This window comes from Schistocerca cancellata, chromosome 8 (genome assembly GCF_023864275.1).
Source record: "Schistocerca cancellata isolate TAMUIC-IGC-003103 chromosome 8, iqSchCanc2.1, whole genome shotgun sequence".
Lineage (NCBI taxonomy): Eukaryota > Metazoa > Arthropoda > Insecta > Orthoptera > Acrididae > Schistocerca > Schistocerca cancellata.
Genome location: NC_064633.1, coordinates 342,028,506 through 342,049,291, shown reverse-complemented (window position 1 = coordinate 342,049,291; position 20,786 = coordinate 342,028,506). Strand labels below are relative to the sequence as shown.

General features: G+C 40.3%; 1 protein-coding gene across 1 annotated transcript in view; it reads right to left on the bottom strand.

The window, feature by feature from the left end:
- Window positions 1–20,786, bottom strand: part of LOC126094510 (unconventional myosin-IXa-like) — a 303,759-nt gene that overhangs the window by 25,136 nt on the left and 257,837 nt on the right. Inside the window, 2 exon segments of the mRNA XM_049908919.1 lie at window positions 1,664–1,889; window positions 10,806–11,061. Coding sequence (XP_049764876.1) covers window positions 1,664–1,889; window positions 10,806–11,061 — 482 coding nt within the window.

Sequence of the window (20,786 nt, the reverse complement as noted above, 5' to 3'; positions counted from 1 at the left end):
ATATAAAAATACGATTTTTTCACAGTTTGTGCACTTATATGATAACGTACTGTAAAAATTTCAATAATGATATATGGCTGTGAACAAAGATATGAATTTTTGAAAATGAGGAAATAATTCACATTACTCTACAACTGATCTTATGGCTGTTGCCTATTCAAGTGTGATATTGGCAGAATATAATCAATTGTTATTGAAAATAATATCAGTTTTCCACGTCCCAACACTCTTAAAATAGTGAGTCCAGACACTGCCTGCAGGGGGGATAGTGACTATTAGAAATTAAAACTATGGAGCAGCCACCAGTCAGATACAACTTTCCTTTACAATGGAAAGTTGTAAGTAACTGCTTGTTGCACCTCAATTTTAACTCTTAAAATAATTTGTTCCAGCTCTTACCAAACTATGCAGCATTTGGTTTTATCATCATCATCCTTCACATTTCTCTGTCACACTATGTTATCTTCTTGGCTTCATTCTTCTTCTACTACTATTTGCTTCTTTCCCATGTGGCTCTCATGTATGTCTATTTGCTGTCTGCCCTTCCTGTTCTCTGATTTTATTACACCCTGTCACTTCTTATGTCTCAGATACCATGAAGTCAGCTATTTCATTGTTGATTTTCTTTCAGTATTAATGTGACTCCCTTGAAAGTGATCCCATGCTGCTTTTGTTCCTACACATTATTCAGTCTTGTATGCAGTTCTTCCCTGTCTGCTATGAGAAGGAAATAAAAGACTTCAAACCCGATACCCAATATATTTTCACTTCTTCTTCTTATTCTTATTCCTCCCCCTCCCCTTTCTTCTTCTCTTCATGTATTAGGTAAACTGCCTGTTACAGTACTCCAGCTCTTGTTTGGCCTTCCTACATTTCTTCTTCCATTGCATTTATAACTGAGAACCTTTAGCAGAAATCTTTCTCCAACCGTACAGTCTCTACAGTCCTTCCACTTTTTTTCATTTAGGTTACATATTCCTAAATCTTTCTTTATATCTTCATTTCTTTTATGATCTTCTCTAGTATTTCCTTCCAATATTCTTAGGTACTTCATTTATTGGGACCATATTCTACTTTATTGGTGTTTCATTGTCAAGCATGCTTCACTTCCATAGGGAAGGAGTGGTACTGCTACGATTTTGTAAAATTTGAGCTATTTTCCTTTCCTGGCTTTACTCTGTAAATTTTTTACACTCCTTCCACATATTAAAGGAAATTAATTTAATTTTTGGTCCACATCATGGCTGCATTCATGTGTGATCCTGCATCCTAGACATTTAAAAATGTTTCACTTGCTCTGTGATTTTATTAGTCAAGATTACTTTCGATCTTATTGGCTGTACACTCTGAAATGTTGACACTTTCGTTTGTAAAAGTGTTAATCAATCTGCTGCTGTTTCATAAAATTTGACTCAAAGTTAATGTCAAAGAGGTAAACAACATAGACACATAGCATTTGAAGTATTACATTTTGAAATGGTTTTACTTTTGAAACAAGGATAAAACACCACAGCAAATCACTGCACTGCATGGAAAAAGATGACTGCTTCTACAACACAAGGATATGTGATAAGTCTGTAAAATGTTTGTGGCTTATTTATTATTCACATCTTTTATTTAGGTAAGTCGTAACTACTCTGTTCAGATAGCCAATGAAACTTACCATCATCATCAGCTCTCACTGACATATCATCCAGGCTCCCACCATCATCAAGATCTGTTGAAAGCATATCATCATCAGAGGTGGTCCTTGTTAGACTTGGAAGTGTTGATGTCAACAATGCCTTCTCTTTTTGTATATCTTCTATGTGCTCCATTAAAAGTGCTTCCTCTTCATCTGTTTTCTTTACTGAATCACTAGCTGGTAACAATTCTTCAGGGCTGAATATCTGTACATCAATTGTAAGAGTGCAAAATTAGTACAACTAGTTATAAAATGTCAAGTTAAATAAATAAAATTAAAGCAAGCATCATCTGTATCTATACTAATTACAAAACCATAAAACAATCTTGTCTGCCTCTCTCTTTGAACATGCCAATCTCCAAAACTGCATAAGGAAACGATAGATTTCTGCTCACTGTAAAGAGACATGTTGAGTTGCAGACAGGCACAGCGGGGAAGGGGAACCGATAGCAGAGTATGGGCATAGGAAGAGAATAGCACTGTGTGGCAGAGTGCACAGCACCTACACTGTAAACATGTGCAGCGTCGGGAGGCTGTGGGGCAGGGATGTGGGGAGGGGTGTTGGGTGGGGACTGAAGAATGGAAGGGGAAGGATGGGGCAGATGTGTTGGCAACGGGTGGCACACAAAGAGGGTGGGAGACAATAATAGGTAGGAGGTGACAGGACAGAGGGGATGGAAACTTTTGGGTGAAGGGTGTGGGTGCAGTAGGTTACCGTAGGCTGATGCTGGGAAAATTTTGTGAGTGGAGAATTTGATGTAAGGATAACTCCCATCTGCACAGTTCAGAGAAAGTGGTTGTGAAAGGGAAGATCCAGAGGGCTCAGATAGTGAAGCAGCCATTGAAATCAAGCGTGGTTACAGTCCGTTGCAAGTTGTGTCACAGGGGTAGTCGACTCTGCACTAGGGCACAGTTTGGCAGTCGTCATTCATCCTGGTGGACAACAAGTTGGTAGTCATAATAATATAAAAATGCTGTGCAATGGTTGCAGCAGAGCTGGTAAATGACATGGTTGCTTTCACAGGTGGCCCGTCCCCTGTTGGGATAGGATAAACCTATGACAGGACTGGGATAAGAAGTGCTGCGTGGGTTGACTGGGCAGGCGTTGGGATAGGATAAACCTATGACAGGACTGGGATAAGAAGTGCTGTGTGGGTTGACTGGGCAGGTCTTGTGCCTGGATCTTCCACAGGGATATGATTTCTGTGGCAAGGGGTTGGAACTGGGAGTGGCATGGGGAGGGACTAGAATTTTTGGAGGTTTGTTGAGTAATGAAGCACCATTTTAGGAGGGGTGGGAAGAATATTGGGTAGAATGTCCCTCATTTCATTTCATTTCAAGGCATGAAGACCAGTAATCAATGTCCTGACAAAGGATGTGTTTCAGTTGTTTCAGTCCAGGATGGTACTGGATGATGAAGAGGGCACCCCCCCCCCCCCCTTTCACAGCTAGTTCTTGGGGGTGGTGGAAGAATTTTTGGGGGGGAGGGGAGGATGGCATGGGATATCTTTTTGTGGACTAGGCCCAGGGGATAGTGTATATCTGTGAAGGCCTTGGTGAGACTCTAAACATACTGGGCCGGGGAGTTCTTGTCACTACAGAAACGCCATCCTTTGGAGGCCAGGGTGTATGGGAGGGATTATTTGGTGTGAAAGAGATGATGGCTGTCAAAATGCAGGTACTGTTGTTAGTTGGTGGGTAGGCAGAGTTGTAGATGGAGACATCAGAGAGGAGGAGATCAGTGTCCAGGAACGTGGCACACAGGGTTGAGGAGGACCAGGTGAAGCAGATGGGAGAGAAGGTGTTGAGGTTGTGAAGGAATGATGGTAGGGTGTCTTGTCCCTGAGTCCACATCATGAAGATGTCATCGGTGTATAGGGAGATGGCATCAACAGTGATGAATATGGGTCCAAGAGGTAAAGGGATAGTGGTGATGGAGAGTCGGTGAAGGAAATAGTTGGTATCTTTGATGTAGGAGGCTAGATTGCAGGCAATTGATTGAAAGTGTTGGTCACTGATGGCCAAAATTCTTTCCGTGGGGGCATAATTGCCAGATACAATGGGGCATCTAGGATTGTTGGGTTTGTGGATTCTGGGGACCATGTAGGAGGTGGGTGTGGAGTGTGTCATAGGGGTGAGAAGGGAAATGAGTTCAGGGGAGAGGTTCTGAGAAGGACCTAATGCTTTAAGCATGGATTGAAGGTTATGTTGGACTTCTAGGCTGGGATCACTCTGGCAGAGTTTGTAGGTGGAGGAGTCAGATAATTGGCAGAGGTCTTCCGCCAGGTAGTCACTGTGCTTCATAACAATCCACCGTCTCATTCCTCATACACTGTACTAACTTTATCCTAACTATCAATAGCAATGGCATCTGACCACCCCTTAAATTACCCATGCGAAATCCATTTAATAACCATGTCGACCCTGCATCAATGTGGGCAGGCACAAGAAAAAGAAGATCATCATCATCATCATTATTAATGTCCATTGCCTGTTTCTTTACTGTTCGTACAATATATTCTTCCTATAGTTTTATCCAAAGCCGTAAGTGACATTTCACTTGCACAATTTTCAACATGTGCCCTAGTGCAGCACCACAGCCAAGATAATGTGCTGGCTCTTCTGCTTTTACGTAATTAATGACAGCATAAAAAAAAATGCATAACTAAAATGAAATATAGAAATTAGTGAAGGAAAACTATATTTTACAGTTGTTGAGCCCTTTTGCCTCTAACAATTCATTCTCCTTTTACAGAACTACATTAAAATGAGGATGCTTTATTCTTTGTCCGTATAATACCTCTCGACTAAGATGCAAATAACATACTTTGCACTGCAACAGGGGGGAAGGTAGGAAAGAAAAGAGATAGCATGTCTTGATGTATGATAGCTCAACTGGTTGACTCAGTTTTAAAATTACATGTGGAGCTTATTTGAAGGAGTCTCCAACAAATCTCAGTGTCCCAATGTGACATCATTAAGGGCCACAAATGAAACAGCATTTGCCTAAATGAACTCTGATACATTACGCCATGCGTGATGCATCAGACCAAGGTTGGATCATTATTCAAGCTAAATGGGGATACACTGAATGTTTGTGTTCTAAGGAGATCCCATGTGTACTAAGTGAAAGGATTATTGTAGTGTGTAACACTTTGCTAATAATTTTTTTTTAAGGAAACTGTTATATTTATTTGCTTTTTTTTTAAAAACACCCTGAAAGATGTGAACTAGCAATAACAAGAAAAGTTTCTACAAAAAAATGAAATATGTTCATATTAAAGTTTTAAGTGTTTTTTGAAAGTATGTATCTTAAGTGTATCTCTATGTATCTTAAGTGTATCTCTGTATGGAAGTGAGATGTGGTCAATAAATATTTTTAACAAAAAGAGAATATAAGCTTTTAAAATGTAGTGCTACAAAAGAATACTGAGGAGTGGACGGATTGATCAATTAACTAACTGAGAACTACTGAACTGAATCAGTGTGAAAAGAAATTTATGACACAACTTCACAAAAAGAAGGGATAGGTTGATGTAGGTCAAATATTCAGAGATGAAAACATTAGCACACAACAGACTACAATGGAGAGCTGTACCAAACCAGACTTCATCTGAAGACCACCATCACAGTCACAACAACAACAACAACTGTAGTATGTACCACAATATTTAAATGTTTATTTTCTCTGTGCTGTGTAATAACAACTAGTCTCCTCTCAGTTGTCCTCACTGCCGGCCAGGGTGGCCGAGCGGTTCTAGATGCTGCAGTCTGGGAATCCTGCCTCGGGCATGGATGTGTGTGATGTCCTTAGGTTAGTTCGGTTTTTAGAAGTTCTAAGTTCTAGGGGACTGATGACCTCAGAAGTTAAGTCCCATAGTGCTCAGAGCCATTTGAACCAAGTTGTCCTCACTACATTTCTGATTTTCTCCTTGTTGTCCTCACAATCCTCTTCTCTTACAGCCGTTTCAACAGCTGAGGTAGTGACACCTTATCTTGTATTGTCACTAATGTATTTTGTTCTGGATTTCATTACAACAGATCAGGCATGGGCAAACTTTGGTGACCCATCCATCTGATTCACATATATACATCAGCTTGTGGGCTGCCTCGTCAAGAGACACGATACCAAGACTCCTACCACATAGAGTCAGAACTATAGCTTCCATAGCAATGTTTATGGGGTAAAGTACCCACAGGAATGGCACCTCTTTCACAACACGCCACACAAACAAATTATGCCTCACAACACATGGTTTTGGGAGAACATTCATTTTACGTTCAACCTATCCTCAGATGCTCACTTTTATATTCATGTGTGGAGGACATTATTTCTATACTTTTGATGTTTTACAATAGCTCCCTTAAATACTTCTATCATAAAATTCTGAAACGCCATTAGTAAATAAAATGTTCCTTTTACTGGCTGTAATGCTAATAACACTTCCATTATGTTGAGCTCCAACAAAAACTGCTAATAGAACTGTGTCTAACAAATCAGTGGTCTCCTCCAAAGTCATCACAAATGCTTTGCATGTGGCAACATGATTAGACAAACTGTTTTTAATGTCATCAGCCACCACACCAATACAGCAAACAACTGTCCATCTCAATAAACTTATTTGTAAATCTGCAATGTCCAAGAAGCATGCCTCAGATTTCGCCTTCAGCAAAAGGCTTTAATGATTTGCCAACTTTCTTACTCATTGTAAAACTAAGTATAACTGCATTGTCACACTGTACTCTTAGTTTGGACAACTTATGCGTGTCCAAAGTAATAATCAATACAGTACGACCGTGTAATCCGGCACTCGATAATCCAGCAGACTCTGCAGTCTGGCATGCATAAGAAGTTATTCCTTATTTTTAGCTCAGCGCAGTTCACAGTAAATTTGACTCTTTTGAGAAACATCATAACTGTTCAGAATGGCAATCATCTACCTCACTGATTGAGTATATTCTCGTCAAGATAAGGCAGTTGCATTATTAGGCCTGGAGAAAACTTAAGCTTAAACTAGTCAAAGGAGTCGAGGTGGAAATCAATGTAAATAAAGATAAGTCGACAGCTGATCACTCTAAAATTGTATGACAGAAATTTAGTTAACAAAGACAACCTGACTGACTATGTGATGTTATGAAATGTTTTCAACCCACAGGAGGCACTAGAAACTGAGAATGATGAGGAAGAAATTGCTGCAACACACGTCTTGGGCTAGTGCTTCAGAAGCCTTAAACACTTTTGTGAATTTTGCTCAGAACAACCAACAATGCAGTACTTCTGAAGTTATGAATTTGATCATAATACAAAATAATCTCTGTCACAAAAGAGCTCAACCCAAGAAGCAAGTTAGCTTTACTGCAACGTTCCAAAGGGCTCAGAAGAGAATTTCGGCTAAACCACCAGTGGCACATATACCAGTCCATCACATTGCAAGCCCTCAACAATGTCAGCTATCTGTGCTATTCCCAAAGGCAGTGATTCCAATTCAACTACACGAAATCTTGGTAGCGACTTTTATTAATTAGCTTATTCTTGATCTTTCTTAATCTATGGTGCTTATTTTATTTAGTTAATGACATACAGCAGTTATACACGGATACAGAAAATTTCTAAAATTTTGTGCCTTAAACTGATTCAATAGCCCGTTGCGATATTCAACTTTTAATTCAGTTTTGATTTTTTTACAGGAAAGTAATACATAGGCCTCCTATTAATTCTTTTGTATTGTACTCCTACCTGTTGTGTTTAATTAATAATAGTTACTTGCCTTTGTACATTAAAACTGTAGCTTTTGCTTATATCCCTCTTTTAAAACCACATTTTTAAAAATGACCTCGATAATCCAGCATATTTTATAATCTGGACATTGGCAGATCCCCGAGCTGGATTATCAAGGTCATACTGTATTTTGATTTTGTCTTTCTGCTGATGTCCTGCAAGTTGTTGCTGAGTAATGTGTTGCACAGAAAAGTGCTTTTTCATATTAGAATCCTTGACAACTGACAGAACTCACTACACAACAAGCAAACATGTTTATCTCTGTACAAGGTAAAGAAATAATCCTCCATGCACTTCTCCTGCAATTGGTGACATTCACCATCTATTTAATGCTAGACTTTTGCAAATAGTCAGTAAAGGTGCACATAAAGACTTGCACAAAACTACCAAACAACTAGCACAGAACTTTAAGCATGAACCAACAAAAGATGAAGTTTTTTTAACAAAGAAATTCACCAAACAGTTGTGCCGTTGAGAAATTATTTTATTTTATTTTCACTACCCTTTCAGCAATTCATTATGCCATCATCAGGCCCCCACACATACCAATAAAAAATAGTCGATATACTGGGGCCATATGTTTCTGGATGTCGTGAATTCTCAAGTGCTTCCTTTGAAGACTTGACAGCAACACACACGAGTGCAGTTGCAGTCAAGTCTTCAAAGGAAGCACTTGAAAATTCATGACATCCAGGAACATATGGCCCCAGTATGCCAATATCAATTATCTTAGAGAGGTGCATGTTCGGCCTGAAGGTGGCATAATGAACTGCAGAAACTGGTAGCGAAAACAAAATAAAATAACTTCTCAATTATGTGGTTGTTTGACGAATTTCTTTGTTAATATTTGACCAGCTGCTGTCCTGTGCCCACAATGGACCAACAGAGACAGATAAAAATTGATCACCAAGTTATAGCCCCCAATGTCATTGTTCAAAGTGGCAAATTTCAAAATCAGTTGGTAATTTTCATGTCATCCTTGTCTAAAACCAACATTTGCGATGAATCAATGTCTGGCACTGGTGTAGGCAGTAAGCGGTACATAACACGTGTGTTCAGAATGAAATTTTCACTATGCAGCAGAGTGTGCACTGATGTGAAACTTCCTGGCAGATTAAAACTGTGGGCCGGACCGAGACTCGAACTCAGAACCTTTGCTTTTCCCGGGCAAGTCCTCTACCATCTGAGCTACCCAAGCACGACTCGCGACCTGTCCTCAGAGCTTCACTTCTGCTAGTACCTCGTCTCCTACCTTCCAAACTTCACAGAAGCTCTTCCACAAAACTTGCAGAACGAGCAGTCCTGGAAGAAAGGAGTGTGTTCCCAGAATGAGCTTCTGTAAAGTTTGGAAGGTAGGAGACGAGGTACTGGCAGAAGTAAAGCTGTGAGTACCGGGCGTGAGTCGTGCTTCGGTAGCTCAGTTGGTAGAGCACTTGCCCGCGAAAGGCAAAGGTCCCGAGTTCGAGTCTCGGTCGGGCACACAGTTTTAATCTGCCAGGAAGTTTCAAGGAGTGTGTTGTTTGCACTAATCCAATAAATCTTTCTCACCGCATCCCTTCAAGATGCTGAGCTGTTTCCACAGATCTCCGCATTCACGTGACCACATAGCCCATACCTTCACGCTCACACTGTAAACATGTATGTTTCAAGACCATTAAATTTCGGGCATGCAGCCATGCAAATAAAATTTGTTCCACTGACATTTTGGCCGCGTATTGTCCAGACATCCTCTGAGGATAGTTGGACAATATGCAGACAAAATATCAATGGAAGAAATTTTATTGGTGCGGGTGCATACCCTAAATTTAATGGATTATTCATTACGCCTTGAAAAGTTGAAAATACACACCATGTTTGTCTCTGTTGTTCGAACCCAGTGGCATCAATATGGCACTCTGAATGCGCAGACTAAGCAAAACTTTCAATGGTCTGCAGCTCTGAGCTGCAAACTCGAGGTGAGTTGAGTGTCAGGAGGAACATCAGAAAACGTACCACATATTCCAGGTGCCCCCCTCCCACCCTGAATTTCTTCCAATGGGCCTGACTGAAACCAATCGTGGATCAGATGAAGCCTTATGATCAGCGATGCAATACACCACATAACTGCCCAGCAGTTAAAACTTGATTTCATTTTCTCTGCTATTACAAAAATAAATTTCAGAATGACACAAACTTGAATTATGGTGCAATTCATATTTTTCTGTTCTCTTAAACTCGGTGGTTACAAAATTCATACCATCTATAAATGGAAATTCATACTGTATTGCTTGTGGGTGGGAAGCTGCAATGTATTTGTTAAAATTGTAATGGGATATTTTGACAAAAGGCGGCTGTAATCTACAGTTAACAGGAACATGGGAGTACACCTACAATTATTCTCTCACATGCACATATGTTGTTTCCAGGTACAGAGTAGTATCACTAGCACACTACAGGAAAAAATGGGAGGGAGGAGCACAATCAAACTTAAGGCTCAACTAATACTTTACTTGATGAGTATAACAACAAAGTATCGCCTTTTGTTTTTTTTCTTCCATTCTTTTACTATTCCATTACTGGATTTGAACCGCCTAGTGGTTCATCATCAGATGGTACATCTTTATTGTTTGTCTGCAGCAGTGTGGGAGTCGTATAGATGTGGCAAGATATATAAAGGAAACATGTATGCACTGAGTGTGGCGAGAATTATTCACATTACACGTTACATTTTGTTGCTTTACTTACAGTTACTAGTGTCCGTTGGTTGGTTGTTGGTGTACACAATATGCTGGAAAACATACTTAGTGTTTTCCACTTATGTTAATTGTATTGCACTTAGCCACAGGGAACACGTTTACATGCTTTACAAAACGTAAATAAGCCAAAGAGTATGGCTAAAGTTATGTCAAAGAGTTGTGTTAGGGCAGAGTTTCTCTTTCCTGAGCTCCTGTAATACTTACTTTGAAACCTTTGTCCAACCCCTGCAAGGCTTCCCTCCTTTACCAGATGTTGAGGGAAATATCTATTTTCAATGTTTGCATCATCTGAAAATTTGCATGTGTTTTTTTACATCTATGAAGTTTTCATGCTTACTTTCTCAAAGGAAGCATTTGACTCAAGTCATTCAGTGACTTCAGATGGTGTACCAGGCACCATTCTAAAGTATACTTTGAGAGAAGAAGAGAGAATGTGGAGAGGTAGGAATTCACAATAATTATCTAACATTTCAGTCATCCAATACTGAACAGTATCAACAACACAAGAAATGTATTAAGAAACTGCCAAATGTGCCCTAAATGAATCAGCAAAAGAAAAAATATATTCTACTTAAAAAAGCAGATGCATAAAAGAACTAACATGTACCTTGGAGCTACGAAGGGATGAAAGTCGGTGCGTGGCTGTGTGGCAGGCGCTGTCCAATGTATCGATATCAGCCAACGTTGACTTGACTTTACGTAACTGATCTGCTATGATTGTCTCCACACACTGAGTCTGTCGTCCAATGTCGTGCAGTGAATCTTGTGCCGGAACTGTTTTATTTGTGCGGAGGATGCAGGGTGCAAAAACAATTGCCAGTGAACTTGCATTCATCCGATTTGCGTCTTCATGTGATGCCACTCTACAAAATGGTGTCAGGAAAATAAGAATAGCAAATTTGTGTGTATCGTATCATTGAGCACAGGTTGCAATAAGTGAATAAGTGGAGAATACATTCAGTGCATTACAGCAGTGCTTGCAGTAAAATAAGCTACAACGCAATGAATTCACGGACTCAAAGAGAAAGAGAAGAAAGAGAGAGAGAGAGACAGAGAGAGAGAAATATGTGTGGAATGGATAATTAGAAAACATGACTAGTAAGTTAGCTGTTAGTTCACTGTGTATATTATATATTAACTTGACAAAATTAAAATACTGAAAGTTTGCTCACACTACCATTGTGAAGATATCTAAAGATCAGCTATTCCAGAGGATGAAGTCCGGTAAGGCGAAAAGTTTACTGGACATCCAAAATCTGTCATTTTTAGTTTAAAACTAAACACACACACACACACTACTGGTAGCATCATCATCATCATCATCATCATCATCATCATCATCATCATTATTTAAAGAGTATATAACAAAATAAGCAATAGTCTCCTATAATAATTAAGCACTTTCTTGTTACCACACAGCATAATAGTTTAGAAATTAATGTGCAAAAAAGTAACAAAAATCTGGAATAACAACAATGAAACAGGATATTTGCTAATCAACACTGAGAGGCACCATTCAGCGGCAGGCAGGCACATTCAAAGTACATTTAAAAATAGTATCGGATTAAGCCCTGAGGTGACAGTGGCCATCTGTGTGTCAGTTGTGCGTGTGCAATTATTTGGTGAGTAGCAATCGATCCTATTTCATTACTAAAGTAAAAAAACTTTTTCGAATCCAATTTTATAAAATCTTGGCTGTCTGTCTGCTTATACATGCTGATCAATATATCAGATTACAACAAAGGTATCAGATCTTTAAAAGAATATACACAGTCATTCTTGAAAAATAGTTACATGTTATTATGAAGTAAAACAAATCATATACACCACAAGCATAGCAGACTTTTACTTCAAGTCAGTTTCTTATTAAGCTTGCACAAGTGTATTTAGCACTTTCTCTGCAGTTGCTCACTGTTAATTTAATTTTACACTTTATCAAGAGAAACATCAAAGTAGAGGAAGCAAAATCTCTGTAAGCCACACTGTGATGCAAAATATCTAAACTTAAAATATTTAACTTTAAAAGACCACTCAAACTGATAATGTTGGACAATTAAGAGAATTTCAACAGTTGGTCGGTTGGTTGATTAGGGGTGGGAGAGAGAGCAGGTGGACACCAAAGAGCAAGGTCATTGGACTCCGATCTGAGGTGATAGAAACTAAGTGAGGAAGATGTAAACAGCACAGTCCCGTCAACTGGAGAGGAAAATGGCCCAACAAAGTGGCAAAAGGAACGTTCGGATGGCAGAAAGAGTAAAGACTAAATAAGCGAGAGCAGGGGGTGCCCCAAAGGCGCTATGCACATTGGGGCACCAGCACTGGCGCTGACCGATCCTGATCCCTACACCATACCACAACCACAACACAACAGGGTCTACACCAGGTGAAGAAGACACAAGAAAAGGAAAAACAAAATGGCATAAAATAACAGACAAAACTTAGGAAAAGGGGGGGGGGGGGGGGGGGAGAAGCTTGGTTGGCATGGAGACAAAGTCAAAGGCCACCCAAACCAACACCAACACTAACCAGGGGACTCCAAATCTTGAAGGAAATTCAGGTACTTAAATCTGGGAGGACAATCCAGTTTTCTGAAGAAAACCGAGGACAGATGTAACAATGTGACAGTAGTCTTGTAACACCTGGGACAAGGGCACATTTTGTGCAAAATGCCAAAAAGGTGGACGCAATCAAGCAAAATATAGATCTCCTTGATCACGATCACATGAAGTTTATTAGCCAGGAGGGTAGCACCCCCCCCCCCCCCCCCCCAAAGAGTCATCCCACAACTGAGCAAAAGAATCTGATGTGAAGCTGTAAAGAACAGGGTACGGAGGGCCGGAAGGAGTTCCCATTCAGTAAGATGTTCATTGTAGAATTCCAGCTGACAAGGGATAAAACATAAATGGGAAACCTCACAGTCTGTTACCGGAGGAGGAAGGCAGCTGGGTAGGAGACCAATGCTAATGCCATTGCAAAATTGGTCACAAAGTGTTCTGTGAGAACCAATGGATCCGTACAAATGCCACCTGGAAGGCTAGACCTGGAATGGAAGGCCTCTGCTGACAACACTGGTGGGTGCAGAATGTAGCACACACCCATGACGAAAGGACAGAAGATGCTAGGGGAGAGACAAAGCATTCCCAACACATCTGCTTGCTCTGTTTGATTAAGTACCGGCCACTGGTGCTAAGACGTTTAAAGGAAGTAAGACCAGTGGAGGACACATACCATTTACAATGTTGCTAGGCACAATAGCAATCATGTATTGCGGTGGCAGTGACCGTGCTTCACCATGGAACTTGTCAGCAATGAACAGGGCTTGTCGAGCGGGGAACAGCAATGCCAGCAGTGCAAAATATCTTATCAGACCAATTACGAACGACTTTATCGATACAACAACCTGGCAAAGAACGTGTAAACATGATGTGGGAAGTGTATATAGGTCAACCATCATGATAGTAAACACAGTAGGATAACCTAGCCATCTTGAGCCGAGAAGGGAACCAGAGAATCAACAGGAAGTGGTCACTATCGCAGAGGTCATCACGTGGCGACCAATGTAAGGAAGGAAGTGGGGGAGTGGAATTGAGCGAAAGATCAATGGCAGAGAAAGTGCAATCAGTGGCACTAAAATGAGAAGGGGAAACATCATTAAGAAGGCAAAGGTTGTGGTGCACAAGAAATTGGTCAATGGCTCTCGACTAAATGAAAAAATACTGCCCCTCAAATGGCGATGGGCCTTTAAATCCCAAAGGAGGAGTAAGGGTGAGGCGAGTGCTGAAGGAGGGCAGTTAGAGCAACAGGTGTAGGTGGCTTGTCAGGAGGGGGTAGCGAACGCAAACCATGACAACAGTCCAAGTGGGCCCGGACAGCAACTGCTTTACAAACAGGGATCGATGTACTAACAACGTCCATATGGAGCAAAGTGCAAACGGCACTGGAAGGCCTCACTGGGCCATACCAGTTCCAATAGATTCCTGGAGAATGACACAAGCTGCCCAGTAAAGGGAAATAAGGAATTGCAACTGTGGGAAGTGACTGTATAACCCATTACAGTTCCACTGAATGAGCATGGAGCAGGCAATCCACATGGGAGGCAAACAGGCTGGAGCCAATATGCTGTCAGCATCCGTTATTAACAAGGACAGGGTGACATCCATAAATAAGAGGTCAGGCTCAGGTTGGGGGGGGCGGGGGGCATCGGAACCTCCAGATGCACGAGAGGAACCTTGTCCTCAGATATATGTTACTTCTTCTTCTTTTACTACTACTACTACTACTACTACTACTTCTACTACTACTACTCCTTCATAGGTCAAGGAGGGCAAGTTGGGGGGAGAGGGAGAGGGAGAGCAGGCTTCAAGCAAGAACCAAAAATGAGATGGGGCGGGCAACCTGGGGTGCATGGGCTGTGGATCCTGTGGACGAGTGGTGCTGCAAGCTCGCATATTGCACAGAGTGTGTCATATTTACAGGAATCAGAAAGCAGAACTGTATAGTGGATACATATTACCACTCTCTAAGAGTTCGACTATGTTAATTTCCACTACTATGAAATGTTTATGGGACTGGTTTTGAGCAGGAGCTTTAAATCAGATTGTCGATTAATGCGACAGTGATTAGTGAATTAAACTGGCTTTGTCTTACCATTGGATATGTATCTGAGTAATAGACTGTTCGACTTAAGGCAGTCAAATAATTAATTTTCAGTATAAGTTCATCAGAGCTGTGGCCTCTGTTAACTGATACTGGACTTCCTGTGTTTTCTATTGGCTAATTTTATTTGCTTCTCGGCTTTCATTTGCAACAAGTGTAATGGTGTAAATTTATTTTCAAGTTTTAATATTGTAAGTTATTGAGTGATGCAATTTTTTAACAATGCAAATTTATTATCTAATTTTAAAATTTTCATTATTACTGCTTTTACTCTTTGGGGTTGCAAAATAACCGCAAATTTAAATTACTTTTTGTTGTCCCTTGCATATGGCTTCTACTGAAGAAGCAGTGTCTTATCAATAACTTCTTGTTGTTGTTTTTTTTATATCCAGCTCACTGATTTTGAACTAACACTTTTACTGCTACAGACATGCTCGTTGCATTCCATAGTGAGCACGACTGTTGTTGCCTAATAGTGCCATATGCACTGGGAGACGACATTCCGGTCACCTTTGCTGAATATTTCTGTGGCACTGGAAATGATGACTTTGTCCGCTGCCCTGGTCCCCTGCCCCCCCCCCCCCCTCCCCCCTCACCATCCCTCCAAATACAAAATAAATACAATTACTGTGACAACTTAAGTTTTTTCACTTTAAAGCTCCTCTAAAAATGAATTACAGCATCGACAAACACACAGGTTTGTCAATACTGTTTCACACATTGGAATTATTTCACTCCTGTAATTTTTAGTAGGATTAGATTCCCATGATGAAAGGGACGTGTCACTTTGGAGTCACTTCAGGAACTTAGTGTTCTTTCATAAATAACTCATGGAAAGGATGAATCTGTGTGTGATGTCACTAACATATCAGCAGTCATTGGGAACCACAGTAAAAACTTTTTCACTCCACATCTTTTGAGTCAATTTCATGAGAGGTCTTCAATAATTTCATGTACAGTTTGTTTTGTATACAAGAGCATACTGAATACTGTGTCACAGGAAAAGGATAGAATGCCAGCAAACCACCGAGAAGCAGTGCCATACAATTACAATGAACTGCATGTGCAGCACAGCCATGTTAAACAAATTCTCAGTGATACACTTGAGTGGACATGCCAGCTTCAGTGAAATACTTATACAATTTTAAGAACACTTTTTCAGTGAAAAAAATTGATTCTTTCACATCTTACAGCCTGATATCTTTGCTTGACAGAGGACATAATTTCTTTTCATATTTATTACAGTTATTGCATCAAACTGAATGAAGCATTACATAAAGTTCTAAGAATTTTGAAGAGGTAAAAACACATTGTGTAGATTTTGCATATGGTTGATTTAAGTCAGACATTGCTAAGTACAAAATGTTGCTAACACATCAAAATTGTGTTTCAAGCTGACACCAGCAGCTGTAGGCCCGAACAAATGGGTATTAACGAACTGTGGCCAAGAGCAGAGTTGACCATCCAGAAGAACAAACTGCTGACCACAACACATTCTATTTACACATCCTTTGTTCCTGCAATCCTCCTGATTTCAATCTTCACTAGCCTCCTGCCTTCCAACACTCCCACACTGCCCCAGGATCCTAACTTCACTCATCCTGAAGGCACACTCCAGCAATCACCCCTTCCTCTGCTCTGTCTACCCCTTCAAATCCACTCCTCCACATTATCATAATCATGCACCTCATGGCAAAGTCCTGGTGCCGTGTTGTATTCCTATCCCATACACTTGCTGCCTCTCCTTCCCCATCTGCCTCCCTCCCACCTGCCTGTTAATCTTCCTCAACGCTCTCTCTCTCTCTCTCTCTCTCTCTCTCTCTCTCCCCCACTCCCCACCTTCTTTGTCCCCCTCTCTCACTCCACTTAACACCCACCCCAGTCAAGCCAGACAACTGAAGCTCCAACATAGTGTATTCAGCTAGGTCAATGTAGTCATATAAGTTTTTTGTGTGTGTGTGTGTGTGTGTGTGTGTGTGTGTATGTGTGTGTGTGTGTGTGTGTACACACATGCGCGCGCGCGCGCGCACACACACACACACACACACACACACACACACACACACACACACACACACACTGTTTACTGTATAACAAACATTGCATTTTCATCTAAGATGACATGATATTGTTAAGTAGTTTAGGACCAGTACATCCTGAACAATGGCATTGTAGTTCAATAATACGTATCATTTCATATTTAGTTTCAATTGGTCCTTATCAAGGCCATTTTCTATTTGTTTTCTTCTAAATGAACATGCTCATATATGCACATATTTATGGCTTCTTGCTTCTTACTGGGATGAGGGAATGATCACATAATCATCATCTTCATTAAAAAATATACCTACAATTGACATTATACAATTACATAAAAAACAAAATACATAACAAAACCAAAGGAATAAAAGTAGATTACCACTGACAACAATGATGAGGCTTCCTTCATTAAATCATGATGTAACAATTACTAAATACTAACATTATCTTACAAAACAGTGAACAAATAATTACCAAGTGCTGAAACAGAAAAAACTGGCAAACTGCAGATCTACAAAAAGCAAAAGGCAGAATCTCTACCGTGGTTGGGAGAACTGAATGTGCTGGCTGGAGAGTCAGGAGTCAACTCTCACTCTCTGTCACTTTCTCATCTTAGTCCTCAGTCAACAGTTATCAAAAGGGTACAGGAAAATAGCATATTAAGTTCGACATCCTCCACCAATGTTTGCAATCCAACTACACTCTACCAAACTAATAGCCACAGTTTTGTTGGTGGCAGCTATGTAAGTTAAATGCAGTGTTTCCACAGAAAGCATATCAGCATCAGGCTCCTGTTTGGTAATAATTGTTTCATTATGGTCAGATGGTGGTCAAAGTAGAAATCACACTGTGACAACATTGTGTACCCACAATCGCAAGCTGAGGATTAAAGCTTCTCACTGCCAACTGCAGAAGAAGAGAACACTTCTGGCTGCCATTTTGGTTGCTCCTCAGATAAGGCAAAACTATTGCATCACCTTTGTGAGCTTTACAAAAAAAGCTTATGAGTCTACTGAGACACAAATCCTATTCTCTACACAAGAAGAATTTGGAGTGGATAATGAACTCATCAGTTTCATTAAATAATTTCTCATGAACACTAAATCAAAAATTAAAATCCAGGCAAAATTTCTGAACCATTTGAAATCAGAAAATTAAGTCTGGCAAGGGGATGGAGTCGCCACTGTACTCTTCACTTGTGTTTTGAAAAGAATCATCATGGATGAGGAAGTGGGCTTCAAAAGTCTGGAGTGAATCAACATATAAAATTAGGAATGAGACACAAAGGAATCAATATCAACTGCCTGGCCTTTGTGGATGACCCTGCAGTCCTTGCCAAAGAATACAATCATTAATCACTCAAACCTCCTTACAAGAATATCAGAGAAGGAAGGCCTACAAATCTCAATATACAAAACAGAACATACGACACATATTGTAGGTTCCCCCAAATTGTTGAAATAGGATGACCCCAAATCACTAAAAATATATTTTGGAAAAATTAACGAAGTCCAAAACTTAAAATCATTCAAACCAATGGACTGACCAAACAAGCAAACAACAGATCCCAGAAAATTAATAAATATTTAACACAACTCAAGAAGACATTCAAAACATAGAAAATTTCGGGAAAAAACACCTTTAAATGTTCCCCAGAAACATGGAAGAATCTTCACCAGGTACAAAAACAGCGATTGAGTGAGAGAATAAAAAGAATTCGTTTATGTTTTGCTTGGTTCACAGTTGGCTGGATTAGATGCAAGAAGAAGAAAGAAATTAAGAGAAAAGGCAATAAAAATGGTGTGAACATGATGGGGTATGAAGGGAGGATAGAAGCCCACACATGCAGCAGCAGCAACCACAACAACAACAACAACAACAACAACAACAACAATTACGTCTTAAAATGGAGATAAGATAATGCAATCAGAAAGAGTAAGTAAGAGAGTCTTGGTGAAGCCCTCTCAGAAAAGCAATATGAATTGAAATTGCCGGCCGGAGTGGCCGTGCGTTTCTAGGCGCTACAGTCTGGAACCGAGCGACCGCTATGGTCGCAGGTTCGAATCCTGCCTCGGGCATGGATGTGTGTGATGTCCATAGGTTAGTTAGGTTTAATTAGTTCTAAGTTCTAGGCGACTGATGACCTCAGAAGTTAAGTCGCATAGTGCTCAGAGCCATTTGAGCCAATTGAAATTAGAATAAATTAGGGCAAGGTCAATGACAACACTCAAGTGTATCTGGAGTTGAAAAGCAATGTTGCTCAATTATCCTCCTCAGATGGCAATAAATTACTTTCTGATGAACATAATACGTGTGTAGTACTATCTCATACATACTAAACATTAGCATTGTGTTCACCATACACCATACTGATACAGTACTAGTTAACTGTCTCCTATTTTTGGATGGCAACCTTCATACACCTAGTGACCTATGAGCATTACATAATGGAGTACCATCTCACACAGGTTGTCACCATTCGAGAGAAGCAGCCCCACAGTACACCTGGAAGGTATTGTAACTAAAGCCTACATAATCTATTTAAAAGGTTGGGACTGTTAAAACAAAAACTAAAGTACTCTGTGTGTTTGAAAACTGGTTGATATTAACCAACAAACCATATGTTTTGTGTATTTATCCACTGACTCTTTCACATTCAGAGGAGTTGTCTTTCATAATTTAAACTGACAATCACTATGCACGGTACCAGTTGCTTTCGTGATTGTCATCGCCCCTTTTTTTCCTAAAAGAGGTGAGTATTTCTACATGCACAAAGATAATGACAAAGATGATATTAATTCTGACACATTACCTCTTAGGACTTATGCTGAAATCAAAAGTTTACTGTGTTGTTCAATATATTTCTTTCTTTCTTTTGCTGGTGCCTTGTCCTGTAGTTTTGCAGGGTCGGCACAGTTATGAACGGATTTGGCAAGGTTAGTTGTAAGGGGTGGCCGGATGCCCTGACTGCTGCCACCCCGTACCCCCCGGGATGGAATTACTGTACCCCAGCTGCCTGTGTCGAGTGTAATCCATGGAATAGTGCAAACGTGTTCATGTGTCTGTGAGTTGTGTAACATGGGGAACAGCCCAGCATGCACCTAACGGGATGCGGAAAACTTCCGAAAAACCACATCCAGGCTGGCTGACACACCGGCCAACGTCAGTAATCCTCTGGGCGGATTAGATCCAGAGCCGGCATGCCTACCCGAGTCCAGGAAGCAGTGCATTAGTGCTCTCGGCTAACCTGGCGGGTAGGTTGTTCAATATATTTATTTTGTGTTATTTGAGTTCCATTTTGTGTGCCATTGGCCCAAACATTCAAAGTTCAGTTTCTTGTTTTGCTACCTTATACCTTATTTTAATCATAGTTCAGAAGGCAGTGTCTGGTGAGATAATGTATTTTCTTCATGGTTCAAACAGCAATGTAGTATCAATTTTGCTGAAGTTATGCAGCTCTGTCCCACACCAGAAGGCAACTGGAAAATGCACACAGCTCCCAGGAACACTACTTTTAACATATTGTCCTTGTTTCAAAAAAACTGAAAATTTTATTAGCAGCACTTCACTGACAATTCACAGGGGTTATACTTTATTACTCTTCTGGAAATCACTTACCTCAGGAAAATGCAGTTTGCCTGTCATCTTGAATTTACAATGGACTTGTGCTATCATGGAAATAATCATCTTTTCTATTTTAATACTGGGTGCTTTTCACACGTCTTGAAAATCATGTGACACTAAATCAAACATTCACTGATGTTGTTAGTAAAAGCTATACATGTTTGTGGTAAGTTATATGACAGCCTTGCTGGATGCATGTTGATAAAACCTATCTGCATGCAAAGGTTTCTGCAGGGGCTCTCCTTGTCAGACAAAAAATTTATGAATC